The sequence below is a fragment of the Octopus bimaculoides genome, chromosome 2 (genome assembly GCF_046866305.1).
Source record: "Octopus bimaculoides isolate indiv1 chromosome 2, ASM4686630v1, whole genome shotgun sequence".
NCBI classification, from domain to species: domain Eukaryota; kingdom Metazoa; phylum Mollusca; class Cephalopoda; order Octopoda; family Octopodidae; genus Octopus; species Octopus bimaculoides.
This window is the reverse complement of record NC_142929.1, coordinates 84,224,969-84,249,439: the sequence shown is the minus strand read 5'-3', so window position 1 is coordinate 84,249,439 and position 24,471 is coordinate 84,224,969. Positions and strand designations below refer to the sequence as shown.

At 37.7% G+C, this 24,471-nt stretch overlaps 1 protein-coding gene across 6 annotated transcripts in view; it reads right to left on the bottom strand.

The window, feature by feature from the left end:
- LOC106881778 (winged helix repair factor 1-like) overlaps positions 1-24,471 on the bottom strand; it is a 147,262-nt gene that overhangs the window by 31,023 nt on the left and 91,768 nt on the right. For all 6 annotated transcript variants that reach the window (XM_089347097.1, XM_089347094.1, XM_089347096.1 and 3 more), the window contains 4 exons: positions 10,773-10,931; positions 8,306-8,457; positions 3,846-3,987; positions 1,670-1,766 (listed from right to left, as the gene is read on the bottom strand). In XM_089347097.1, coding sequence (XP_089203223.1) covers positions 1,670-1,766; positions 3,846-3,987; positions 8,306-8,457; positions 10,773-10,923 — 542 coding nt within the window. In that variant the 5' untranslated portion in view covers positions 10,924-10,931. The remainder of the gene's footprint in view (positions 1-1,669; positions 1,767-3,845; positions 3,988-8,305; positions 8,458-10,772; positions 10,932-24,471) is intronic.

Sequence of the window (24,471 nt, the reverse complement as noted above, 5' to 3'; positions counted from 1 at the left end):
TAGATTGGAGCCTGGTGTAGCCATCCGGTTGCACCAGTCCTCAGTCAAATCGTCCAACCCATGCTAGCATGGAAAGCGGACGTTAAACGATGATGATGATGATGATGATGATGATGATGATGATATATATATATATATATATATATATATATATATATATATATATATATATATAAATAAAAGAAGTTTGATCAAAAAGTATCAGGACTAATACTATAAAAAGAAAATTACAACACATCAGTTTAGCTTTTAACCACCTTTGAAGTAGTTCCCTTCTGAAGGCACACACATTATCTAGTATCGGCAGCATTGATGGAAGAATTCCTAGAGATATTGCATTTTCTTGGATTGGTTTAAAGTCTTGAAATCTTGTTCCTTTCAAGCACTGTTTTTGGGGGTCAAAGCCATAGACCCACGATATGTATGTGTGTGTGTTTGTTTGTTTGTTAGTATCTCTGTATGTATGTACCTATGCATACAGGAAAATTCCTATATCCAAGGGGAAGGAAACAAGAAATTCAAACACAACTCAAAATGCAATAAATAAAATTGTAGACATTATACTTGTTCAGTATATTTTAGATTTAAGTCAGTGAACTGACTGAATCATTAGCCAAAGCTTGCAATATCATCAAAATAAAGAAAACTAGGTGAGTTAACATGTATCAAATCATTAACAAATCATCACAGCTGATGCTGTATTATCTAATCCATCACACTAGACCTGCTGCTCACTTTTACCAAAGTGAGGAAAAGAATAAGTTCAATTTAAAGTATTTGAACTCAAAAGGCAGGGTGCCAGAATAAAGTGAATAGTCATCTCTATTAGGGCTTTTATTCTCTGAATATATTGGGACATTCCTAAAGATAATCTTCATGCAGTAATTTAAGGAAATATATACACAGTATTGATTACACTGTTGTCTTTTCCATGCCCACCAATAGATTTGTTCTCATGACAGCAAGTTAATGAAATTCTGCTTGTAATAGTGAGGTGCATTAAGTCAGAGTAGTGAGAATAGTAGTGAGGTGTATCTACGTTTATTTGCAGATATGTGTACTACAAGGCCATCAAGATACTGGAAGTGATATTTACACCATCATTTCTGACCAATGTTTCACAATTTCAAAGTATAAATTTTGTTTGGTTGTCAGAGACAACTCAGATCTCATGAATAATGTCTAGCTTCTGGTGTTTCAGATGACACATGGAATAATGTAGTTCAGAGTTCTGTGCATGAAGATAAAAGACTAGATGGTGGCAACTGCAATGATCAGAAACCTGACTGATCAGGGCTGTTTTGTAGTTAAATAATAGTAAAAACAATCACAAACACCTCATAGACGACATACACTGCTATGTTAAATAGAGAACATCCCATATCCTGCAGTACCCTCACAAAATAACAACAGTAAATCATCTGATAGGTCTGACTTAGACAATGCATGTTAATGGACTTCATGTGATTATTCTGAAGAAATGACAACAAATAATAACAATAAGGTTAATAAATGTCCAGTGTGATAGAGTACAGTAGAGACAGTTGAGTACAGATACGAGGAGTATTAAAGGTAACTACCTTGTTTTAAAAATCAATAAATATATGCAAAGCAACAACACCAACAATAACCCATTTGTTTGAAGGTGGAAACTGCAGCTGTCACTTACGTAATTTCTTCATCCTTGAAATGGAATTTGTCAATCATAACTTCTTTATTGACACTGACATCAGTCCAGTTTCGCACAACTGTATTCAGGAATTTGTCTATAGAAAAAAATTAAAAAAGCAATAAATAAAAAAAAACATACACTTATTCAGTTTTCTGTGTGACTGCATTTAATATAATGTTTGTTGAGTACCCCCTCCTACTACTGTTGGTTGGGGCAGATTTACTGAAGAAAACACCAACCAGTCACCAGTTTTACTGATTCTGTGCTGTGTGACCAAAACATTACTCTGTATTTTGGCTAACATACCTCAGCTCTATTTAGTTGAGATTTAGCCTCAGTACAAAACTGGTTTATGATCAAAGACATTCCACTCATGATAATCCTTATAATTTCTCTTCTGATATTGTATATCCAATGAGTGCCCATTGTTATTTGAAGGGAGTAGGGTGTGATTTGAGGGAGATTTGGTTGCCATTTATAAGCTGGTCAAATGACTACATGGAGGCTTCATCAATGTTTTAAGATGTTTTCAATTTCTATAGCTGTACTGTAAACGTTAAATGAAAGAGGTATATTAAATGGACATTACTGTTGAGAAGACAAATATATACTGGGTAAATGAAGTTCCATAGGAGTCAGAGACCAAACACTCTGAGGGGGTAGTAGCCAGCTGTCAATAACCAGGAGATATACAGGGTGTTTCAAAAGTCTATGTCACATTCTAAGAACTCTTATATCATGAACTACAAATGGTAGCATGATTGAACTGGTACCATTTAAAAGCTAAAAGTGTCAAGTTTTCTTCTGTTGATTTAATTTTAATTTAATTAAATTTAAATTAATTTTGTTTTTTGGCTTTTTTCAGATCCAGGAATGTCATTCACAAAACAAGATAAGTAATTTTGCGTCCTAGAATATGCTAAAACTGAATTATAGACATGTGTTCAATGCACGTTTTGGATGTCTACCAAGCAGGCATCAGACAAATGTTCCATTTTGAATTGGCATGCAAAATTTAAGGAGAAGGGTTGTTTGAGCCCGGCAAAGAGAACAGGACACCCCTCAACTTCAGATGATACGGATGAACAAGTTTGGCAAGCCTTCCGGTGTAGCCCCCAGAAATCGGTCAGAATAGCCAACTGAGAACTTCAGTTCCCATCAACAACTGTTTGATGCGTCTTAAGGAGACAGCTGCAGTTCACACCATACAAGCTGCAATTGGTTCAACAGTTGAAGTACACTGATAAACCTATTCGCCATGAATTTTGCACAGGGCACAAACACCCCTCCTTCTTAAATTTTGCATGCCAATTCAAAATGGAATGTCTGTTTGGTGCCTGCTTAGTAAACGTATGAAATTTGCATTGAACACGTGTCCATGATTCAGTTTCAGCATACCCTAGGATGCAAAATGACTTCTCTTATTTTGTGAATGACATTATTGGATCTGAAAAGAGCTAAAAATTAAATTAAATTAAATTAAAATTAAATTAACTGAAGAAAACTTGACACTTTTAGCTTTGAAATGGTACCAGTTCAATCATGCTACCATTTGTAGTTCATGATATAAGAGTTCTTAGAAAGTGACAGACTTTTAAAACACTCTGTAGATCCAGAAAGTTAGCAAGATAATTCATATTTTAGCAGAATAAGGCCTATATAAAGAAGGACCAAAACATTTCATTTCATTCTAAAATGAAATTATCATGCTGCTATTGTGATATACAAAGAATGGAGTCTAAAAGAAGAGTTTTTCTTTTTAAATGACTACAGTTTATAGAGATGAGATGGTGTCAACCACTTTAGAACATGGACTATCTTAATAAGAAAAGGACACATTAGATAAGGTTGACCAAGATACAGTATGCCAGAAACAAACAAACAAAAAAAAAACAACATAAAAGACAGGAATGTGTTTGAGCATAAGTGTGTTCAATCTAGGCTGATACAGAGCCAAACAACCTCCACCTCTGTTACAGTCACAACCACCACCACTAACCTGACAATTAAATGGATATATTTCCATTGAAATCAATTAGTGGGTCTTCAGCTCATCCTCCTAGGTTGGATTAATGTTTCGTGTTTGAGAATAAGACACCATGAAGGTAAGAAGCTGCTCAATCTCAGCTTCCCTACTCCACTTGAGAAAATATTGAAACCAGAAGAAACGTACCTATAATGACTTTACTGATGCAGTTATCCTCTGTCAGCCGACTGATGTGATTTCGGTAGTCTTCTGTGAATAAAATACTGAAGTCATTGGTGTCTGTTCCAAACTTGAAGAGTTTAATCTCACCATTTGACTTTAGATCTGCCTAAAATGAGAGAGAGAATGAGATGTGTGTGAGAATAAGCAAGAAAGAATAATTAAAAGATAAAGAAAGGAGAGAGAGAAAGAGGCAAAAGGTATGAAATAGTAAAAGAATGAGTTTGGAATTGCCTTTTCTTTGCTGTTATTCTTTCATTCTCTCTTACACTCCCATCACTATATCCTCTCTTCCTTCTAACCCCATCACCATACTCTCTCTCTCTCTCTCTCTCTCTCTCTCTCTCTCTCTCTCTCTCTCTTTCTGAGACCATTTAAGCTGGCCCCAGCTTACCTACCCTAATCACTTTACTCATTTCTTTACCAAAAGTATGCATTCCTCCCTCAACCAAAAATATGCCTTCCTCCCTCAACCATCACTACTCAGAAGAATTTATACCATTGTTCTTTGAGTGTGAGAAGTCTGGATGAGGCTTCCTCCATCTTACTACAATCTCTCCAGATCTACATTTCATTGTGCTGCTCTAAAACTGTAGGCATGATAGGAAAAGTGAGTGGGTAGTTGAGAGACAGTTTTCAGTAACTGAAAAGGTTTGTGCAAATGTTTGCTTAAAGGTAGAGGTCTATATATATATATAGGCACAGGTATAGCTGTGTGGTAAGAAGTTTACTTCCCAAACACATGGCTCTGGGTTCAATCCCATTTTGGGTAAGTGTCTTCTGCTATAGATTTGGGCTGACCAAAGCCTCAAGAGTACACTTAGTAGACAGAAACTGGAAGAAGCCCATCATCATCATCATCATCATCATCATCATCATCATCATCATTTAACATCTGTTTTCCATGCTGGCATGGTTTAGATGGTTTGACTGGAATTGGTAAGCAAGTGAGCTGCAACAGGTGCCAGTCTGTTTTGGTTTGTTTTCCATGGCTGGATGCCCTTCCTAATGCCATCCACTCCATTGAGTGTAGTAGGTGCCTTTTATGTGTCACCAGCACTGGACATGACTATGATTTCACTTGGCTTGATATGTCTTCTCAAACACAGCAAATCACCAAAGGTCTTGATCACTTGTCATAGCCTCCGTGAGACTCAACATTCGAAGATCATCCTTCACCATCTCATCTCATGTCTTCCTGGGTCAACCTCTTTAACAGGTTCCCTCCACTCCTTTACGTAGCTGTCCTCATCCATATGCATCACAAGACCCTATCAGCACAGTCTTCTTTCTTGCACACTACATCTGATGTCTCGTATACCCAATTTTTCTCTCAAGATACTTACACTCTGTCATACATGCACACTAACATTGCACATCCAGTGAAGAATATGAGCGTCATTTCTTTCAAGCCTTCACATGTTCTTTGCAGTCACAACCCATGTTTCACTGGTGTGTAGCATGGCTGTTTGCACACAGGCATCACTCTGAGGGTAGAGGTAGGTTTCTGAACTACCAACAGAGGAAAAGGTCTCTAAACTTTGCCCAACCTGATTTTATTCTAGCAGCTACACACTTGGATCATCCTCTTCCACTGCTGTCTTGGTCACCTAGGTAACAGAAGCTATCTTCAACTTCTAAATATGCCCCTGGGCATTTAATGAAGTCTATTTTCAGTACATTTCGAATGTTTATGATACCTATACACCCACCACACACAATGACTTCTTTCTGTTAACCTGCACCTCTTATGCATCCATAACTTGCACCAGGTACACCATATGGAGTTTCTACCAATGCTTGATCTACATATCAAACAGGGCCATATCTCAGAAGAGATTTTTGATTTGTCTGTTTTCCTACTTACTGGGATTTTGGTCTTAGCTAAATTAACTCTAAGACTCTTTGATTCCAGACCTTGCTTCCACGCCTAAAATTTCTTCTTTAGTTCTGGTAGTGAACTAGGTCATCAGTATAGAGGAACTCCCAAGGGCAGCCTGTCTTAAATTCCTGAACCAATCTCTGGTGGACTCCTACTTGTACACTAAATTCTTTGCTATACTCCAATGAGTATAGCAATGACAGCATTGCTGTACAGCTCTCACTAACCACTCATCTGTCCTTAGCTTCCATATAATATATATATTATATATGTGTGAGTGTGTGTGTGTGTGTGTGTGTGTGTGTGTGTGTGTGTGTGTGTGTCCCACCAATGCTTGACAAGTGATGTTAGTTCGTTTACGTTCCCATAACTTAGGAGTTCAGCAAAAGAGACTGACAGAATAAGTACTAGGCTTAAAATAAAAATAAGTACTGGGGACAATTCGCTTGACAAAAATTCTTCAAGGTGGTGCCCCAGCATGGCAGTAATTTAATGACTTAAAAAGATATATATATATCATTATCATCATTTAACGTCAGTCATCTGTGCTGGTATGGACTGGATGCTTAAACAGGATCCAATGAACTGGAGGGCTGTTTCAAGCTCTAGTGTTAGCTTTGGCATGGTTTTTATAGCTGGATGCACTTCCTAATACCAATCACTTAACGGAGTGTACTGGGTACTTTTCTGTGAGACTGGCCCTAGTGTGGTTGCCAAGTACTCACAAAACAAAGAAAATGCCTCCATAACTGGAGGTGCAGTATTGGAGATTGCTTTATGCCAGGTGTTGAGTGGCTAAAGTATAATAGAGGGACAGAAACAGGTGCTTTGCTGTAGAGGAGATAACATGGTTACCTCACATTATATAAAGGTGGGTGGAACTAGCTGGAAAGATAGAATAAAGACGGTGATGATACAGTGTCAGGATACAAGGTGAAAAGTGAGTATAGAGACAGAAAACCAGGAAGGGTGGGTGTTTAAAGTTCACGAGAGGTGAATGTAGTGAATGGTGTGAACAAGACCAAAGGTGTGGTTGATGGTTAGTATGAGTTGGGGTGGGAAAGAAACAGATGTTGTATAGAAAGAAGGTGATTGGTGGCAGTGCAGAAAGTGTGGAGAAGCAACCGTAAATATCAAATCAATACATAGGTGGGACTTAAGGAAATGATATGTGAATTGGTTCAAAGATAGAAGGATATACAGTGACAGAGATGGAAGTCAGAGACACATAAGGATGGATACAGTGAGTAATGAACAAAAGTGGGGTACAGTTCTATATTTAAGAGATGAGAAATTATGTACATTATTTACATTTGATGGATATTTGTCCTCATCTTGTTTGTTGTTAACATGTTTTGGCTGATATAGCCTCCAGCCTTCATCAGGTGTCTTGGGGAAATTTTGCACCTGGGTTCTCATTCCTAAGGTATTTTTTTATGTTATTATTGTTATTATTATTATTATTCAGGTCACTGCCTGGAATCGAACTTGGAATCTTGGGGTTAGTAGCCTGCACTCTTAACCACTACACCATATAACCGTGGGGTAGGTGTAGTTGATGGCTAATATGAGTGGTTGTTAAGAAAGGGTGATGTAATTCTTACAATTGAATCAGTCACAGAATTAAAGAAAGTGTTCCAAATTTGTAAGCAAGATCAAGAATCAAAATGCCTAAAATGCTTAGTAAAAAGAGAAGTTTTAGGTAACAGAAAAGAAAATGGAGAGCTGGCAACATATGAAAAATAGGTGTGCTCAATGTGCAGAAAGAAAGGAGGCACCAACCCTATACTGCATTCTCACTATAAACATTGGGTGTATATTAAAGATGCAGTTAGAGGTTAGGATAACAGAAGAGAATGATTTTATGCAATAAGCAGTAAGAACAACCAAGAAATGGAATATTTCAACTCCACAGAATACTAGATGTTGATAACTTGTGCTATTCTGGTCAGCTCATCAGCCCTGAAGGTGGCTGTGGTGAAAGTAGAGTAGCCAGAATAAGAATCATGTAAAAAAAAATTACAAGATTTATGACTTCTGACAGTAACTGTGAAGGGTAGAGTATAAAACATCTGAGTGTGATGGTGATGCTGCATATTAATGAGAACCTGAGCACCAACTGTAGAGGTTATATGACAACTGGATGTGAAATGCCAATATGGAAGAGAGGTGAACTTAGAGATAAATTATATAAGAGTAATCAGCCACTCTATTTTTATTACTGTCTGGATGATGAGCAGAGCTAATGACTTTTGAAGACCCTCCAAGACTAAAAGACTTGATGTAATATGAAAGGGAGAAGACAATAATGGGATAGATATGTAATGCATATGTTAGGTAAAACAGTGTCAAACAATACAAATGGAAGACACAAGGAAAAGAATAAAGGTTTTGTCTCAGGATACTGGACCTCATAAAACAGATAATCAAGGACAGATAAAACAGATAACCTCATAAAACATGTCCAGTCTGTGCCAGAATGGGAAAACATACACAGAATAATGACATGAGATGAGATGGATGGAGGTATATCAAATTAACTTACCAACTGTTTGTCAACTAAAGTACGATTCTTGACAATACTGTAGACTTGATGTTTAAGTATTACAGGAGGTAAACGGCTTTCAAATTTTTCAAGAGGGAACAGGGACTTCAGATACAAAAGTGAAGCTTTCGTGTCTGAAGGAATGTCTGCCACTGAAAACACACAGAAAAAAATCATTATTACTACTGCAATAATGTCACCCACTAACACCACTATCTTCACAACCATCATCACTACTAATATCCCTCCTCCACCACACCACCACCAGAGCTACCTGACTAGATGCCTTCTCTCCGTCTCTTATACAATTATAACAATAGTTTCTAACACTCCGAGCTAGCTTATACATTTGTCTCTCCTTTCAACTCATCCCTACCAAATATCTCTTCCTGTGATGCTACTCCTCTTGAAATCACTTCCATAATCCCAGCCTAGACCATGGTCATGTTTTACCAACCAATTGTGGAAAAGGCAAAACATCTTCCACAAAGTAATTATTTGATAGACCTGGGAGACTTAAAATATTAAGAACTATATTATATCAGTATTCACAACAATGTTGGTGTAAATATTTCACTAAATTATACAAACCAGGACGAGTCACACCTAAGGGGAGACAACTGTGCTTGATTTGTTGCAAAATTTTAATTTTAAACGTTAAATTTCAGCCTGATTTCCCAGGGTGAGTTTCTTGATGGCTTTGTATCCTGTCAATAAATCAAATACAACACCACATATTCTTAAGAATATGTCTACACTTGATTGGTTAATACAAGCTATCATTTTGCTAAAATTTCAGTCTGATTTTGTATCAAATCTCTTGCTGCTATATGATTTTGCTGTCGAGATATTTTTTCTCACTTTGTTGAAGATTAGCCAGGCAGAGTTTACAGAGGCCATATACAACTTGTCCATGAAACAAATACTCCTCTGTCTCCTTTTCTGGTATGAACATTATCACAAAATGCTACTTGTCCACCTGCTTATTCAATTGTATTTATATCAACATTAAGAATAACCTATCAAACTCACAGCACCCTCCTATAACACACACACACATGCAAGCACAAATACATGGAATATACATACACACATTAACTTTATACCAGGCATGTGCAGTCAGTAATTACTCAGGGTAGGCAGTTGATGACCTTTATGTAGTAAAACACAAAACGTGCAAGTGAAACACAGGTGTGCGACTGAGTTGAAGGCAGATTTATTTCTGACTTTATAGCATATAAAGAAAACGGTGTTGTAGGAGTGTACGCAACACGTGTACTACAGCAGTACTATGCGTAGCTTAAATACTGAGATTGAAAAGCAGGGGGCGAATTGTCTACCTACTCTACGAAAAAAATAAGATATTTTGCATTTTATTGAATTAGGTGCATATTTTGCCATAAAAGGAAAATATTGCTATCAACCTATTTTATTCAAGGTAGGCACTACCTATCTTGCCTACCTAGGTGGTACGTTCCTGCTTCATACAAACAACAACTGAAAACAGGGACTTGCACATATACATAAATACACACAATAGCATCACATGCATAAACAGAAAATAAGATCACACACACACATGCTAAATGCATATACACAATAGTTTCATACACAGACTATATACATACATATTTCATCATACACACACACACATATACACATTAGCTTCATGAACACACACATGCCAAGTCACTGTTGTCTCCCTTGCGACCCACACCTCATGTCAAATTCTTTTTCCAGTCATCTCACTGTTTCTCTATTTTTTTTCTTTCCTCATCTAACCTTTCTGTACGCTAGGATGATGGTACACTTGCACTTAGTGAGTCTGCAAAGAAAGAGGCTTGGAAGTACCACTATGAAAGGTTACTAAGTGTGGAGAATGCATGGGAAAAAGAAAGTCTTCCTCGTGTGGACCCAACTGAGAGACCAGCTATCCAAGATAATAGCAGCATAATAGGTAAAGCAATTAAGGATATGAAGATAGGGAAAGCTCTTGAATCAAGAAATACCACCAAGAAGCTTAAAATATCTGATGGAGTGGGACAGTCACCTGTAGAGTTAATCAGGCTGTCCAAGAAGGGTTCAAACCCAATAACGGGTGCAGCAGCATTATAGTCAACTGCTACAAAGAGAAAGATGATGCCTTAGACTGAAATAATAACAGAGGTATCAGATTGGTTGACCAGATCATGAAAGTTACAGCTTACATTAAAGAATTCTTACAATTTTCCTGAGTGTCAACCTAATCCACTCTGTTCTTTTGACCTCATCTTTATTTTTTTAGCTCACAACTCTGTTTATACTATGTTAGAATGGTCTTCTGTATTGGCCCAATATAATGTGGCTTTGGGTAGTGCTTCAGCTTTTAGGGATATAACTAGAGCACTAACCAAGACATAACTCTCTGTGTGTGTGTGTGTGTGTGTGTGTGTGTGTGTCTATCTATCTATGAATGTTGTTAACTTACAATCATTCTTGTTCTCTGCTTCTTCACTGTCAAGTGAATTGGGAGTGGCAGTGGCAGAGGCAGCAACAGTAGCAGCAGCAGTTCCAACAGACAAACACTGCCGTTTCTTCGCTTTATAGATATCAGGCATCAATGTTCTTTTACGACTCATGATCAATTCTGGAAAAACATAAAAACCAAATATTATTCATCAAAGGAGATCAAAGCTTTTTCTTATATATTTACCATTTATATTATATCATCATCATTTAATATCTGTTTTCCATGCTGGCATTGGTTGGACAGTTTGACAGAAAATGGCAAATCAGAAGACTGCACCATGCTCTGCTGTGTGCTTTGGCATGGTTTCTATTGTTGGATGTCCATCCTAATGCCAACTGCTTTACAGAGTGTACTGGGTGCTTTTTATGTGGTACCAGCAGCAATGAGGTCACCAAGTAACTTGTAGGGCTAGACTTCTCAACTGATGGGGAAAATAATATTAAGGGGCAGAAAAAGGCTTCTTGCATTAGTGAATAAATGTGGCTACCTGAAGTGGAGAGGGAGAGAGATAAGAAAAGGAGGTAAAGATGAGATGGAGAGGAGGGCAGGGGCTGTACACCCAAGTTAGAGGGATGTGTATAGAGTGAAGTGGATGAGGGATTGTGAGGCTATGTTGTAAGGAAGAGATTCAGTAGTGACATACTGTGTGGAGGTAGGTGAGGGAGAGTGGGGGGGAATACAATGGTGGTGAACATGGCTAAGGGGAAGTGGGAGGTGTTGGGATGATGGGTCATGGGTGAGGTTTGTCAGGGAATAGATTGTGTTATAGGAATGAGAGGGGCATGGACACACCATTATGTCTTTGATTTTACTTAGGTGGACAGGTCTTCTCAAGCACAGCATATTGTCAATTGTTTCAGTCCTTTCACATCTACTCTGTGAGGCATAACATCAGATCATTTCTTGCTACTTTTTTCCACGTCTTCCTCTTCCATAGTTTCCCTTCACATTTAGAGAGTGGCACTTCTTTATGCAGCTGTCCTCATCCATACACATCACATGACCATACCAGTGCAGTCGTCTTTCCTCTCTTACACACTACATGTGATGCCTGTTATATCCAATTTTTCTCTCAAACACATTTATACTTTGTCATACATGCACACTGGCATTGCACATCTAGCAGAGGAGACTGGCTTCATTCCTTTGAAGCCTTCACATGTCCTCTGCAGTCATAGCTACCCATACACAGGCATCATACAATCTGTCGTTCACTCTGAAGGAAAAGCCCTTTGTTACTGATAAAGGTAGTAGCTCTCTGAACTCACTGCTGAATTTTACTTTATAGAGAGCATCCCTGTACATGGGATCGATGGCTCTCACCAACCACTCATCTTCCTAAGCTTTCACATCAACCACTAAATGAGAGAGTGAGGGACCTTGTCAAAGGCTTTCTCCACATCAATGAATGCCAAATACAGTGGTTTATTTTTCACTAAATGCTTCTCATGCAGTTGCCTTATGAGGAAGATAGCATCAGTAATGCTTCACCCAGGCACAAAACCAAACTGCATCACATCTAGATTAACTCTTTTCCTAATTAGTTGAGGTATGACCCCTTCCGTAACTTTCATGATCTGGTTAACCAATCTGATACCTCTGTTATTATTTCAGTCTAAGGCATCACCTTTCCCTTTGTAGCAGTTGACTATAATGCTGCTGCACCCGTTATTGGGTTTGAACCCTTCCTGGACAGCCTGATTAACTCTACAGGTGACTGTCCCACTCCATCAGCTATTTTAAGCTTCTTGGTGGCATTTCTTGATTCAAGAGCTTTCCCTATCTTCATATCTTTAATTGCTTTACCTATTATGCTGCTATCATCTTGGATAGCTGGTCTCTCAGTTGGGTCAACACGAAGAAGACTTTCTTTTTCCCATGCATTCTCCACACTTAGCAACCTTTCATAGTGGCACTTCCAAGCCTCTTTCTTTGCAGAATCACTAAGTGCAAGTGTACCATCATTTATCTAAACATAGTCTTGCAATCTGAAATACCTCATGACTCTGGTCCTGAAGCTGCAGATCATTAGCAAACTTCTTCCTTTCTGCATCTCCCCTGGCTAAATATACCTGTCTAGCTACCTGGTATAGCTATCTGCTACACCCACTTTTCCACACCTTCCAGACTTGTTTCTTTGCTCTTATGGCCCTATCGATTTCACTGTTCTATCACCATGTCAACCTGGGTCTGGTCGAGATCATGCACCAGCTTCAAATTTGGCCTGTGACCCACAGTAAGTTGTCCCACAGAAGCTTCCAGTTGTCCTCTAGATTACAAGTCTATTTCCTCTGCATATGCTTCTCTAAATCTTTAATTATTCAAAGGATTTTTAAGCTTCCAAATTTTCCTTCTCCAGACTAAGTTGCTTCTTGGAATCCTTGTACTCCAAAGTCACTTACAATTAACCTATGTTGAGGAGTATGTTCTTCACCTGAGAAGGTCATTTGCATTTATGAATAACCATTTGCACTGGTTTTCATGACAATTGTTTGTGACTGCTACCTACGGTATTCAATACAGCTGCATTTTGACATCTCGTTTCAGTGAAAGTTGAAAGGTTACCTGCAATTTGGGTCTCAGCCATAAACCAGCATGCCTTGGAATATTTACACTTACATCTCTGAAATAAATTTCCAGAATTTACCATATAAAAATGACATTTGAAAAAAATCGTGTTTCTTTTTGCGGTTCAGTGTATACCAGTGATGTATGAAAAGGTATGACCCCTTCCGTAACTTTCATGATCTGGTCAACCAATCTGATACCTCTGTTATTATTTCAGTCTAAGGCATCACCTTTCCCTTTGTAGCAGTTGATTATAATGCTGCTGCACCCGTTATTGGGTTTGAACCCTTCCTGGACAGCCTGATTAACTCTACAGGTGACTGTCCCACTCCATCAGATATTTTAAGCTTCTTGGTGGCATTTCTTGATTCAAGAGCTTTCCCTATCTTCACCAATAAATTGATGGGGCTTTGCACATGTGAAACTGTTTCTCTAGGTTGTGTAGAGGGACATATTGAGAAGTTGTGAGGAAGGAGTTACATTTAATGGCCAGGAGGGAAGCTGAGAAAATCCAATTTGTAATAGAAAACATTCTAACATGCTTCTAAATGTGTGTATGTATATATATGACATAAACATTACTAATCTTGTCTTTATATGCTACATGAAGAAATAATATAAAACAAAAATGTGGTGTTGTTGTTTAGGGGGACATCAACCATATCAAACAGACCCCAATATTACACAGTACTTATATTAAACGAGTTTTGATGTATAACAATAGAAAAAAAACCCTCCTAGGTCTGTTTGAAGTGAATTTGTCAACAGGTGCCTACAAATGAAGTTATTGTTTAGTCCAAGGTGAATCTGGGTTCAGCAAACTCATCATCGAAACCATTCTAACTGTAACTACCTTAATGGAAGATTTATTCCTATTTTTATATTTATATTTCTTTATCTGAATAAACATTCCAAGAAGTCAGGGTGGGTGGGTGGTAGGGGTCAGCCATTCTGTTTGAGGCTGTTTTTGTTACCAGTGTGACCATTACTGGACAATATAAGTACCTCTACATGGTAACTCAGGATGCTAGAAAAAGGAGTCACACCTTATCATCTTTGAGATAGGAAGGACATTGGAAAATGTTCAGGAAATACTATCTGAATAAGCTGGGTTTGTCATGCTTGGAATCTTAGATTACAGGTCTGCAAACTCAGAGCTAAGCTGGGTCTAAACAGCAACAAATTGGCCATTCTTATGTTGTTCTATCGAGAATTTGGTCAGCTACAAAGAAATTTAAATTGAGAATGCATGAGTGTAATAGAAAATAACATGTTATTTATTTTGCTGATCATCTGTTTGTCTTCAACAGTCGCCTTATTATACAAAGAAAGTAAGCTAACTAGCTATGTCTGTGTATACACACATACTTCCATAAGATAATATGCAATTTACTTAATTACACATACTAACAGGTGAGTGTTGGCAACAGGAAGAGCATCTGGCTACAGAAAATCTGCTTCAACAAATCCTGCCTAATCCATGTGAGCATTAAAAAGTATATTTAACACATACTTTTAAATGCTTGCAATGGATTGGGTAGGATTTGTTGAAGCAGATTATTTTTCAGTTTAAACTCATATAATATGTATTTTATGTTAGATGAGAAAGACAGATCATCATTGTTTAAGTTTTATTTGGAGTTATTGCCTTTCTAGACAAGTCGTTCTACTTGTACATTCTACTTTGGCATTTCATCTGTCTCTACATTCTGAGTTAAAATTCCACCGAGGTTGACTTTGCTTTTCATCTTTTCAGGGTCGATGAATTAAGTACCAGTTGCATACTGGGTCAACCTAATTGACTGGCTCCCCTCCCCAAAAACTTTGGGCCTTGTACCTAGAGTAGAAATGATTCTACTTTGGCATTGCTTCAAAGGCTTGATGTCTTTTTTAACAATAACCACTTTTACAATGTACTGGGCTCACTTTATCATGACACTAGCACTTTTTACATGGCCAGTAACAGTGATCTCATTAAGTTACTTCTAGGACAAGACTCCTCAACTGGGAGGAGTAGTATTGAGGGACAGGAGGTTCTGGAAGCAAAAGGTGTATGCACACAACTGGGCTCCCTCAATTTGTCTGTCAAGCCTTCTCCTACCCCTCATTTCTCTATCAATCATTCCTTTTAACTATTGCTTATTCTGATGCTGTAATTAAATGAGAGCAGAACTACATATTTCATCATCCCTTTCTGTGCTACCATGCCATCAATCATCTCTGCCACTCCCTGTTCACATTCATCCTTTCCCTCTTTTATTTTCCATTGGTCATCTCTTCTATGCTACCAGTTATCACATCTTCCCAATGACACACATAACTCATTCTACCACAACCCAGTCCACCTCTATTATACCATGCCTGGATGGACAACATAGCGTCACCAATGAACTTGTTAGTCATCTCCTCTGATACAACTTTAGATCAATCTCCAAGAATTCTCAAGTATTCTCCTGTCTTCCATTTCCACAGTTCCCAGTCATTTTGAGTGCATAACACATCTTTATAAATCTATCTTACTCCATATACACCACGTGTCCAAACCAATGCAGTCTTCTTTCTTGCTTGTTACATCTAATTCCTCATATGTTCAGTTTTTCTCAGTATGTAGGGGCACAGTTGCTCATGCACACTAGTACTATGAGGTGGTATAAAAAAGTTCCCAGACTAGTTCTGTAGCACACCAACAGATGGCAGCACACAGCTGTGTGCTCAGTGAGAGCAAGCAGTAACTTTCATGAGGCAGTCTGCTGAGTGACATCACTGTGTTTATTTCACAAGTTGTGTAATTCGAATGTTTGTGATTAAGTATATGCTGTAATCTGCAATCTTGTCATGGACAAGAACAAAAAGCCAGTGTGAAATTTTGTGTTAAACTAGGGAAGTCTGCAACAGAGACATTGAGCATGTTTCAGCAAGCTTACAGTGATGAGGCAATGGGTTGCACACAATGTTTTGAGTGGCATGGATGCTTCAAAAGTGGAAGAATATCCCTGGAAGATGATGAGTGATATGGAAGACCTGCTACAAGAGTCATCCCTGGAAATGTGATATTGTGCATTGAGAATTCATCCCCTAGGGCTAGACCATCAATCAAGAGTTCTACTATGACATTTTAAAGCGCTTGAGGAAGGACATTTTGTGAAGCCGAATGGATCTGTGGAGCATGAAGAATCCAATTCTTTGTGACAACAATGCACCCTGTCACTGAGCTCTTCTCACTTGTGAGTTTCTCACCAAAGACAACATGGCATTGTTTCTGCACCAGCCCTATTCACCAGATTAAGCACCTGAAGACTTCCATCTCCATTTTAACACTGTTGTTGAAATCCAGAGTGAATTGCAGAAGGTCCTTGACTTGCTTATGAAAAACAACTTCCAGAGCCAGATTCCAAAAGTGGTAGGAATGCTGGGACCTGCGTATTGCTGCGCAGGGTGACTATTTTGAAGGAGAGGATGTTAGAAGTTAGGTAAATAAGTTATTTTTTATTAAACAAAATTGTCTGTGAACCTTTTGATAACACCTCGCGCATCCAACAAAGTATGTTTGCTTCAATTCCTTCCAGTCTTTGCAAATCCTCTGTCTTCCTACCATGCAACATAATACTTCACACACAAACATCAATCTGCCCCTCATTTTGAAGAAGCATTTTGTTGCCAGCAGAGGATAGAGGTCTCTAAATTTTTTCCAACCACTTCGTATGTTGGTTATTATGCTTTCAGAATACCTGCACCATTGCTAATTTGATTCCCTATGTAAAAGAAGCTATCTACTCATTCTAGAGAACTGTCAAGGAATTGGAGTATCTATTTGACATGTACCCTTGGTACTAACTACCTCTGTGCACCTGCCATGTAAGAAATTTACCTTCTCTATTAGCCTACATGTTTTCACTACAACTTCTGTGCACTCCCAGTATACTCTTGGTACATTGTATAAAGTAGTTCCTGCCAACTCCTTTTCTATATATCAAACATAGTCATTTCCCTGATGGAAACAATTTTATCTTTCCTACTTACTAATACTTTTGTCTTTGCTAAATTCATTTGAGGCCTCACGATTCCATATCTGGAATCTCTTTTCTAATTGTACTACAAATTCCAGTATAACAACCAGGACAAGGACATCAGCATAAAGGAATTCTTACAGGCAGCTGGTCTTAAACATCTTAGTTATGAAGTGAAACTAAATGAACAGAGAAGGAGTGAAGATAAACTCCTGGTACACCCCCTATTTTTGCACTGGATTCATTTCTATCTCACATACTGTTTACTACACTTCTATACATGGCTTGTAGAGCTCTTACAAGCCATTCTTCTACTTCAAGCTTCCTCAGTGACCACCAGACCAAGGAACCCTGTCAATACCTTCTCTCAGTTGACAAATACCAGGAGTAGGGGCTTATTCCTAACTAGATACTGTTGTAGCTGTTTCAAGAAGGTGGCATCATTAGTACTTCTTAGCACAAAATCAAACTACATTGCATCTCTGTTAATTCTCTTTACCATCAAATGAACTATGTTTTTTTTTCTCTGAATCTTCATAACCTAGTTCAACAATTTAAAACATCTAGTTTACTTTCTCCAATTCATCACTTTTGTCTACATAACAGTTGACAATGATGCTTCTATGACAGTCATTGGGTATGATACCCTCCTGCACCACCTGATTTACTGTGCAGTTGACTGGCCCATATCTCACTCCACTAGATATGCTAAGCATCTCATAGTCCAGTTGCCTTCCCTACCTTAATCGCTCTATCAATTAATGCTGCTATCAATTTTGATGCCAGATTCCTCTGTTGAGTCCTTTCTCCCATGCATTTTCATCAGTTAACAACCTCTTGTAATGACACTCTCATGCTTCATTCTTTTCATTGTCTGTAAGAACAAGGGTGCCATTTCCATTAAATCAGTTATTTCTTTGTTATGGCTAATATGATAGTATCTATGTGCATACCACAAAGAAAATAAGTGATTTGCTTCATTCTTAAAATCTTACCCGTGTACTACTGAGTGCATCCTGACACAGCTTGTCGACATCCAGGTAAGTGCTGAACCAGCAATCCAAACAAGAGCAACCAATATTGTTTTTAGGCATTGAGCATCTATGACTGTGTTGTCTAATGTGTCCTTTAAGCATTGAGTATTCTGGACAGCAACATAAAATATGCTCTTTATTTTTTCTAAAATGGCAGTATGATTTGAAGGAAACTGGTTATTTATTTTTGTAGACTGAATGGCTTGTAGAAGCCTTCTGTTTCCTTTTGTGTGTGCCATTAACATTAGTGCATGTGTGCATGTACCAGTTTAAACATCTCTCATATACACTTTTACCATCTTCTTTCCACAGCATGACATCTTTTAACACCACAGCAATCTAGCTTTAACCCTTTAACATTTAAACCAATTATATCTAGCCAAAATATTCTACCTGATTTATGTTCAAACTGGCCAGATCCAGGCTCTCACACCCTACAATGTTATTCTAAAAATAAACAATCATTTCACTGAAATATCAAAACTATGAGATAATACATGATTAATTCAAACAATGTGAATAAATAAGCATTACATTTGACAGAGTAAGCTAAATGCTAAAGGATTAATATAGATTTGATGACCCAATCAGATATTTTCAAGTTGCTCTTTGAAGACAGGACAATTACAACAAGGCATTTAACCTTATTAAACTTACTTGTATACAGATAGCTTTAGAAAACTTAGAGGTTGACAGAAAATAAATAGGATTTGCTATTTTTCTGTAGAGAAATTTTATTGCTTTGACACTGTCTATAAATAGCTGCAAAAATTCCCAGCCATACTCCTCAAAAGAATAAAAAACAAAATGTTGAACCAAGACTGTCACACACACACAATATACACAAAGAAGAGCAAGAAATCATTTGCAAAGATCCGCATTACAGAACAAATGTGACAATTCCATTGAAGACATTGCTAGTGTAAATAATTGTCAATATCTCTTTGGTTAACAATAACATTACACACACACACTTACAGCTTCAAACTGAAAACATTAAAAATATTACAGATGGGGTCAGTTTTGTTTGCCTGTTAAGCCAGGTAGGGATACACTGGACATGTAGAATTTCTTTAAAAAAAAAAAGCGCCATTTGGAAATGCTATGTCATGCAAGACAGTCGTCCTCTCTTTCTACCCAAAGAAAGAATAGTTGAGGATTCCATTTGGCACTGAAAGAGAAACTATAAAAGGCCTTACACATGATAAATCAGAAGAAATTCTCTTGATTGAGTGTGGTAAGGTATATGGAAATGTATTTAGTATTTTTAGCACCAAGAACTCAGAAAAAAAGTTGAAATAGTGAGATGTAACCCATCCACTTGAACCCCAATATCTGGGGCAGAGAAATATAAAGGTGACAATGAAGTGCATTGGTAACAATACTGATCAGTCACCTTTCAATCACTGAATGGGTGGTCAGTTGGTACAAATGTGATGCAAGGTGACATATGGCTGGGAGGGATCAAGCTGGACCTGAAAATCCTAAAGCCATGCTGAATGCATGCCTTGTAAAGACAAAGGGCATAAGGTTGGTGATGCAGAGGAAAGAATCATAAGCATGCTTGACAAAATGCTTAGTGGCATTTTGTCCATCTTTATGTTCTGAGTTCAAATTCCACTGAGAGTAACATTGCCTTTCATCCTTTCAGAAGATATAATACTGGGGCTGATATAATCAACTAACCCTTCCCCTGTTGTGCCTGTTGTAGAAATGATTATTATTACTATCATTCATTTGCACCTATGAGGGTTGGCTGAAAAGTTCATAGGCTGACCAAGATACTCTCATGCAATGTGACCAAATAAGGTTTATTTTTCAACATAGTTCCCTTTGTGGTCCACGTGCTTTACCATTGATGTTGCAGTGCTTGGATCCCATTGGGGAAGAAGCTTTCATTCTGTTGGCCAATAATGTTATGAACAGTAGATATGTTGTCATCACTGCAGTACTGGTTCTCAGCCAAATGTTTTTTCATGTTGGGGAACAGATGGTAGCCAGATGAACCAAATCAGGAGAATAGGGAAGGTGATCAACCAGTTCAAAGTCACAGTTATGCACAGCAGCCACTGTGCTGGAGCATTGTCCTGATGAAACAAGATGTCTTTTGCCAGCTTTTTAGGTGTTTGGTCTTGAGAGCCTTTCGTAACTGCCTCAGCAAGTTGGTGTAGTACTCACCATTAATGGTGTGGCCCATTTGAAGATAGTCAATAAATACAATACCTTTTGCATCTGAAAAAACTGAAGCCATCACATTCTCTGCAGATGAAACAACCTTTGTCTTCTATGGAACAGGTGAGGAGGGGTGTCTCCACTGCATGGATTATCTCTTCATCTCTGGCTCAAAGTGATGAACCTAACACTCATCTAGGCTTAGGAATCATTCAAGGAAACCAGCTGGATCTGTCCCAATGTTAAATTTTCCCTTTTGACCAGGTTTCAGATGTGACATCCATGAAGCAGAAACCTTTGTCATGCCAAGTTCATTGTGCAGAATATTCTCAACTCTCTCACAGGACATGCTAATAGCATAAGCTATTCGATTTATAGTCAATAACCTGTCATCCATCACCATGTGGTTAACATGATCAAGGTTTCCCTCAGTAGTGGCAGTTGCAGGGTGTTCAGACCTTGGGTCATCTTCAAGACTCATTCTCCTCCTAAAGTCAGCCGTCTACTTTTGCACATGTCAGCATGAATATCATGCTGACGAGGGTTCCAGTTGATCCGATCAACGGAACAGCCTGCATGTGAAATTAATGTCCACAGACACATGTACCCTTAATGTAGTTCTCAGAGAGATTCAGCGTGACACAGAGTGTGACAAGGCAGGCCCTTTGAAATACAGGTACAACAGAAACAGGAAGAAACAGTGAAAGAAATTTGTAGCGAAAGAATACAGCAGAGTTGGCTACTGCCTCCTGCCAGAGCATCGTAGAGCTTTTAGGTGTTTTTGCTCAATAAACACTCACAATGCCTGGTCTGGGAATCGAAACCGCGATCCTATGACTGCGAGTCTGCTGCACTAACCACCAGGCCATTGCACCTCCATACATATATACACATATATATATACAAATATACATACATATACATTCATATATACACACACACACACACACACACATATATATATACACATGCATATATATATATATATATATATATATATATATATATATAAATTCAAAAAAGGATAACACTCTTTTACAAGAATTTTATCAAGAAGCCAGTGTGTAAAAAAATTCATTAGGGAAATTTCTATTCCAAAGAATATAATTATTCGCTTATATTTATATAAAGGGCATTATTACAGAAAAATAATAATGCCACACAGTGGACTTCTCAAAATAACCACATTTAGTACATACACACACACACACACACACACATATATATATATATATATACATAGCCATATATATATATATATATATATATATATATATATATATATATATATATACATTCGAGCGAGATCGTTGCCAGTGCCGCTGGACTGGCTCCTGTGCAGGTGGCACGTAAAATACACCATTTTGAGCATGGCCGTTGCCAGTACTGCCTGACTGGCCTTCGTGCCGGTGGCACGTAAAAGCACCCACTACACTCTCAGAGTGGTTGGTGTTAGGAACGGCATCCAGCTGTAGAAACTCTGCCAAATCAGATTGGAGCCTGGTGTAGCCATCTGGTTCACCAGTCCTCAGTCAAATCGTCCAACCCATGCTAGCATGGAAAGCGGACGTTAAACGATGATGATGGTATAAGCGACCAAGTCTGTAGTGGGGGTGGTTGCTCTGGGAGTGTAGCAGCAAGAAAAAGAATAGCCTGGGCTAAGTTCAGGGACCTCCTACTTCTGCTCGCAACTAAGGGCCTCTTGCTCAGGATGAAAGGTAGACTATATGATGCATGTTTGCGAACTGCCATGCTTCACAGCAGTGAAACATGGGCCATGACTGCTGAGGACATGCATATGCTTGAAAGAAATGAAGCTAGTATGATCCACTGGATGTGTAATGTCAGTGTGCATACACGACAGAGTGTAAGTGCCCTGAGAGAAAAGTTGGGCATAAGAAGCATCAAATGTGGTGTGCAAGAGAGACATATATATATACATATATATGTACATAAATATATATACACACATATATACATACATACATATAAATAGATGTGTGTATTTTTCCCTTGTTAACAATTAACACAGAAAAAATAGATAAATAATTATCAGGGCATTATTCCAAAGGAATAAAATGGTGTAAAACAATGTAATCGCTTTAGGTAAATGAAGAAATGAAACTCGTCAATATGACATTTTAACAGAATATGATGGATATGTATAGTGATTAACTGAATGCTTATTAAGTTTTTTTTTTAAAAACATTAGAGGATATAACGTCAAAGGTAGCCTAAAGAAAGAGGAGGGGTAAAGGAAACAAAAAAAAAAAACCAAATAAATGAGAAGTATATAACGATATGTAAATTAAATAAAACCCTAAAGTCTTGGGAAAAGATATATCTAGTGAATGTGAAATGTAAGAAGAAAATTAATGTTTAAATTATATATAATGATAGATATCCCTTATATGAACTAAAGGTGTGTTTCTGCCAATGTTTACATCGGTATGCATGCTCTATAACCATGTTTACAAGGGGATTTTTAGAAAAAGAATAAAAAATAGTTCAGAATTACAGAGAAGACAGAATTCCTTGCCTTTATCATAAGGGATTGAAATTGAGAGAATCAACCAATCTAATTGTGGTCTTTTAGATATCAAATTAATTTACTAAGCCCTATACTGTTATGTTTATTCCTATCCCTAAATGTAGACTAATGATTAGAAATTCTTTTAGATAACTGAGAAGATGAACTGCCTATATAAAAAATACATCTTTACCTGAAGTAATTTTACACTGGTATATAGAATTTTTAATTTTAGAGTTAATTGACATAAACTTGATTCTGTTGTAATTGACTTCAGATACAATAACCTTGGTATTAATATTTCTAAGGGGATGGATGGTATTAGCTAAATTAATGTTACAAGCCCGAATACACTTGACAACAACACTGAAGCCATCAGTAAAAAAATGCCGATGACCTGACTGTGGTATATGCGTCAACCTAATTGAGGGATCAGAGTTCTCTTTCAAACAGGGTCGATGTTTCACAGTGAAAAGCAACTTCATGTGCTTCGAAGAACCTGATATATGTTTTAACCTGTTTTGGGTGTCATGAGTAGTACATAGGCCAAACCAAAAACAGTCTACATGAAAGACAACTCTGCACAGATCCCAGATCAAAATTCCGAAAAACGGAAAAATAGCATTCAACAAACACATCGACATTTGCGTCAATAACAGACAACCCAGCTTCAGAATATTTCCCCCCTATCAATTCAGGGACGATACAACCTGTTGTCAGTGCATTAATAGAGTCATTCTTCATCCAAAAATATAAACCCCTTTTGAATGCATCCACCACAAATGACTTTATCACCAGAGCTTCAGAATAACACACATGCAAATATCAAAAACGATATATTCAAAATAGTCACTTCACACAAATTTATTCAGAACAATTCCAATCACTACTATTCCAGTCACAAAAGGTCACTTTGAGGTCACTTGACCATTTAAGAGGATTCCACCAACATCCTGCTACTGTCATACCACTCCCGCATCCTTCTTCTTAGCAACCTCCTTTATCTACTACTACTGCTGCTTAAACAATTAAAGACAATAATTCCTATGAAACTACTAGCTGTTGCTAGAACTCCCAATAGTAAAAATGAGAGACAGAGACAGACTGAAAAAAGGAAAAATGCCCCTTGCATTTGAAAACTGTGGAAATATTTTAAAAAACATTTCATTTAATTTTTCCACAATTTAATTGTTTTTCATACTTTACTCTAAGTTGAAAAAGTCACAAAGACTGAAACTGGTACTAAAATGTTCTTCATGATTAAAGTTATTTTAGCATTGTCTACCTTGTCTTATTTTCCTTATACATATCAATTTGGGTGTTCCCTTTTAACCTTCTACATACAT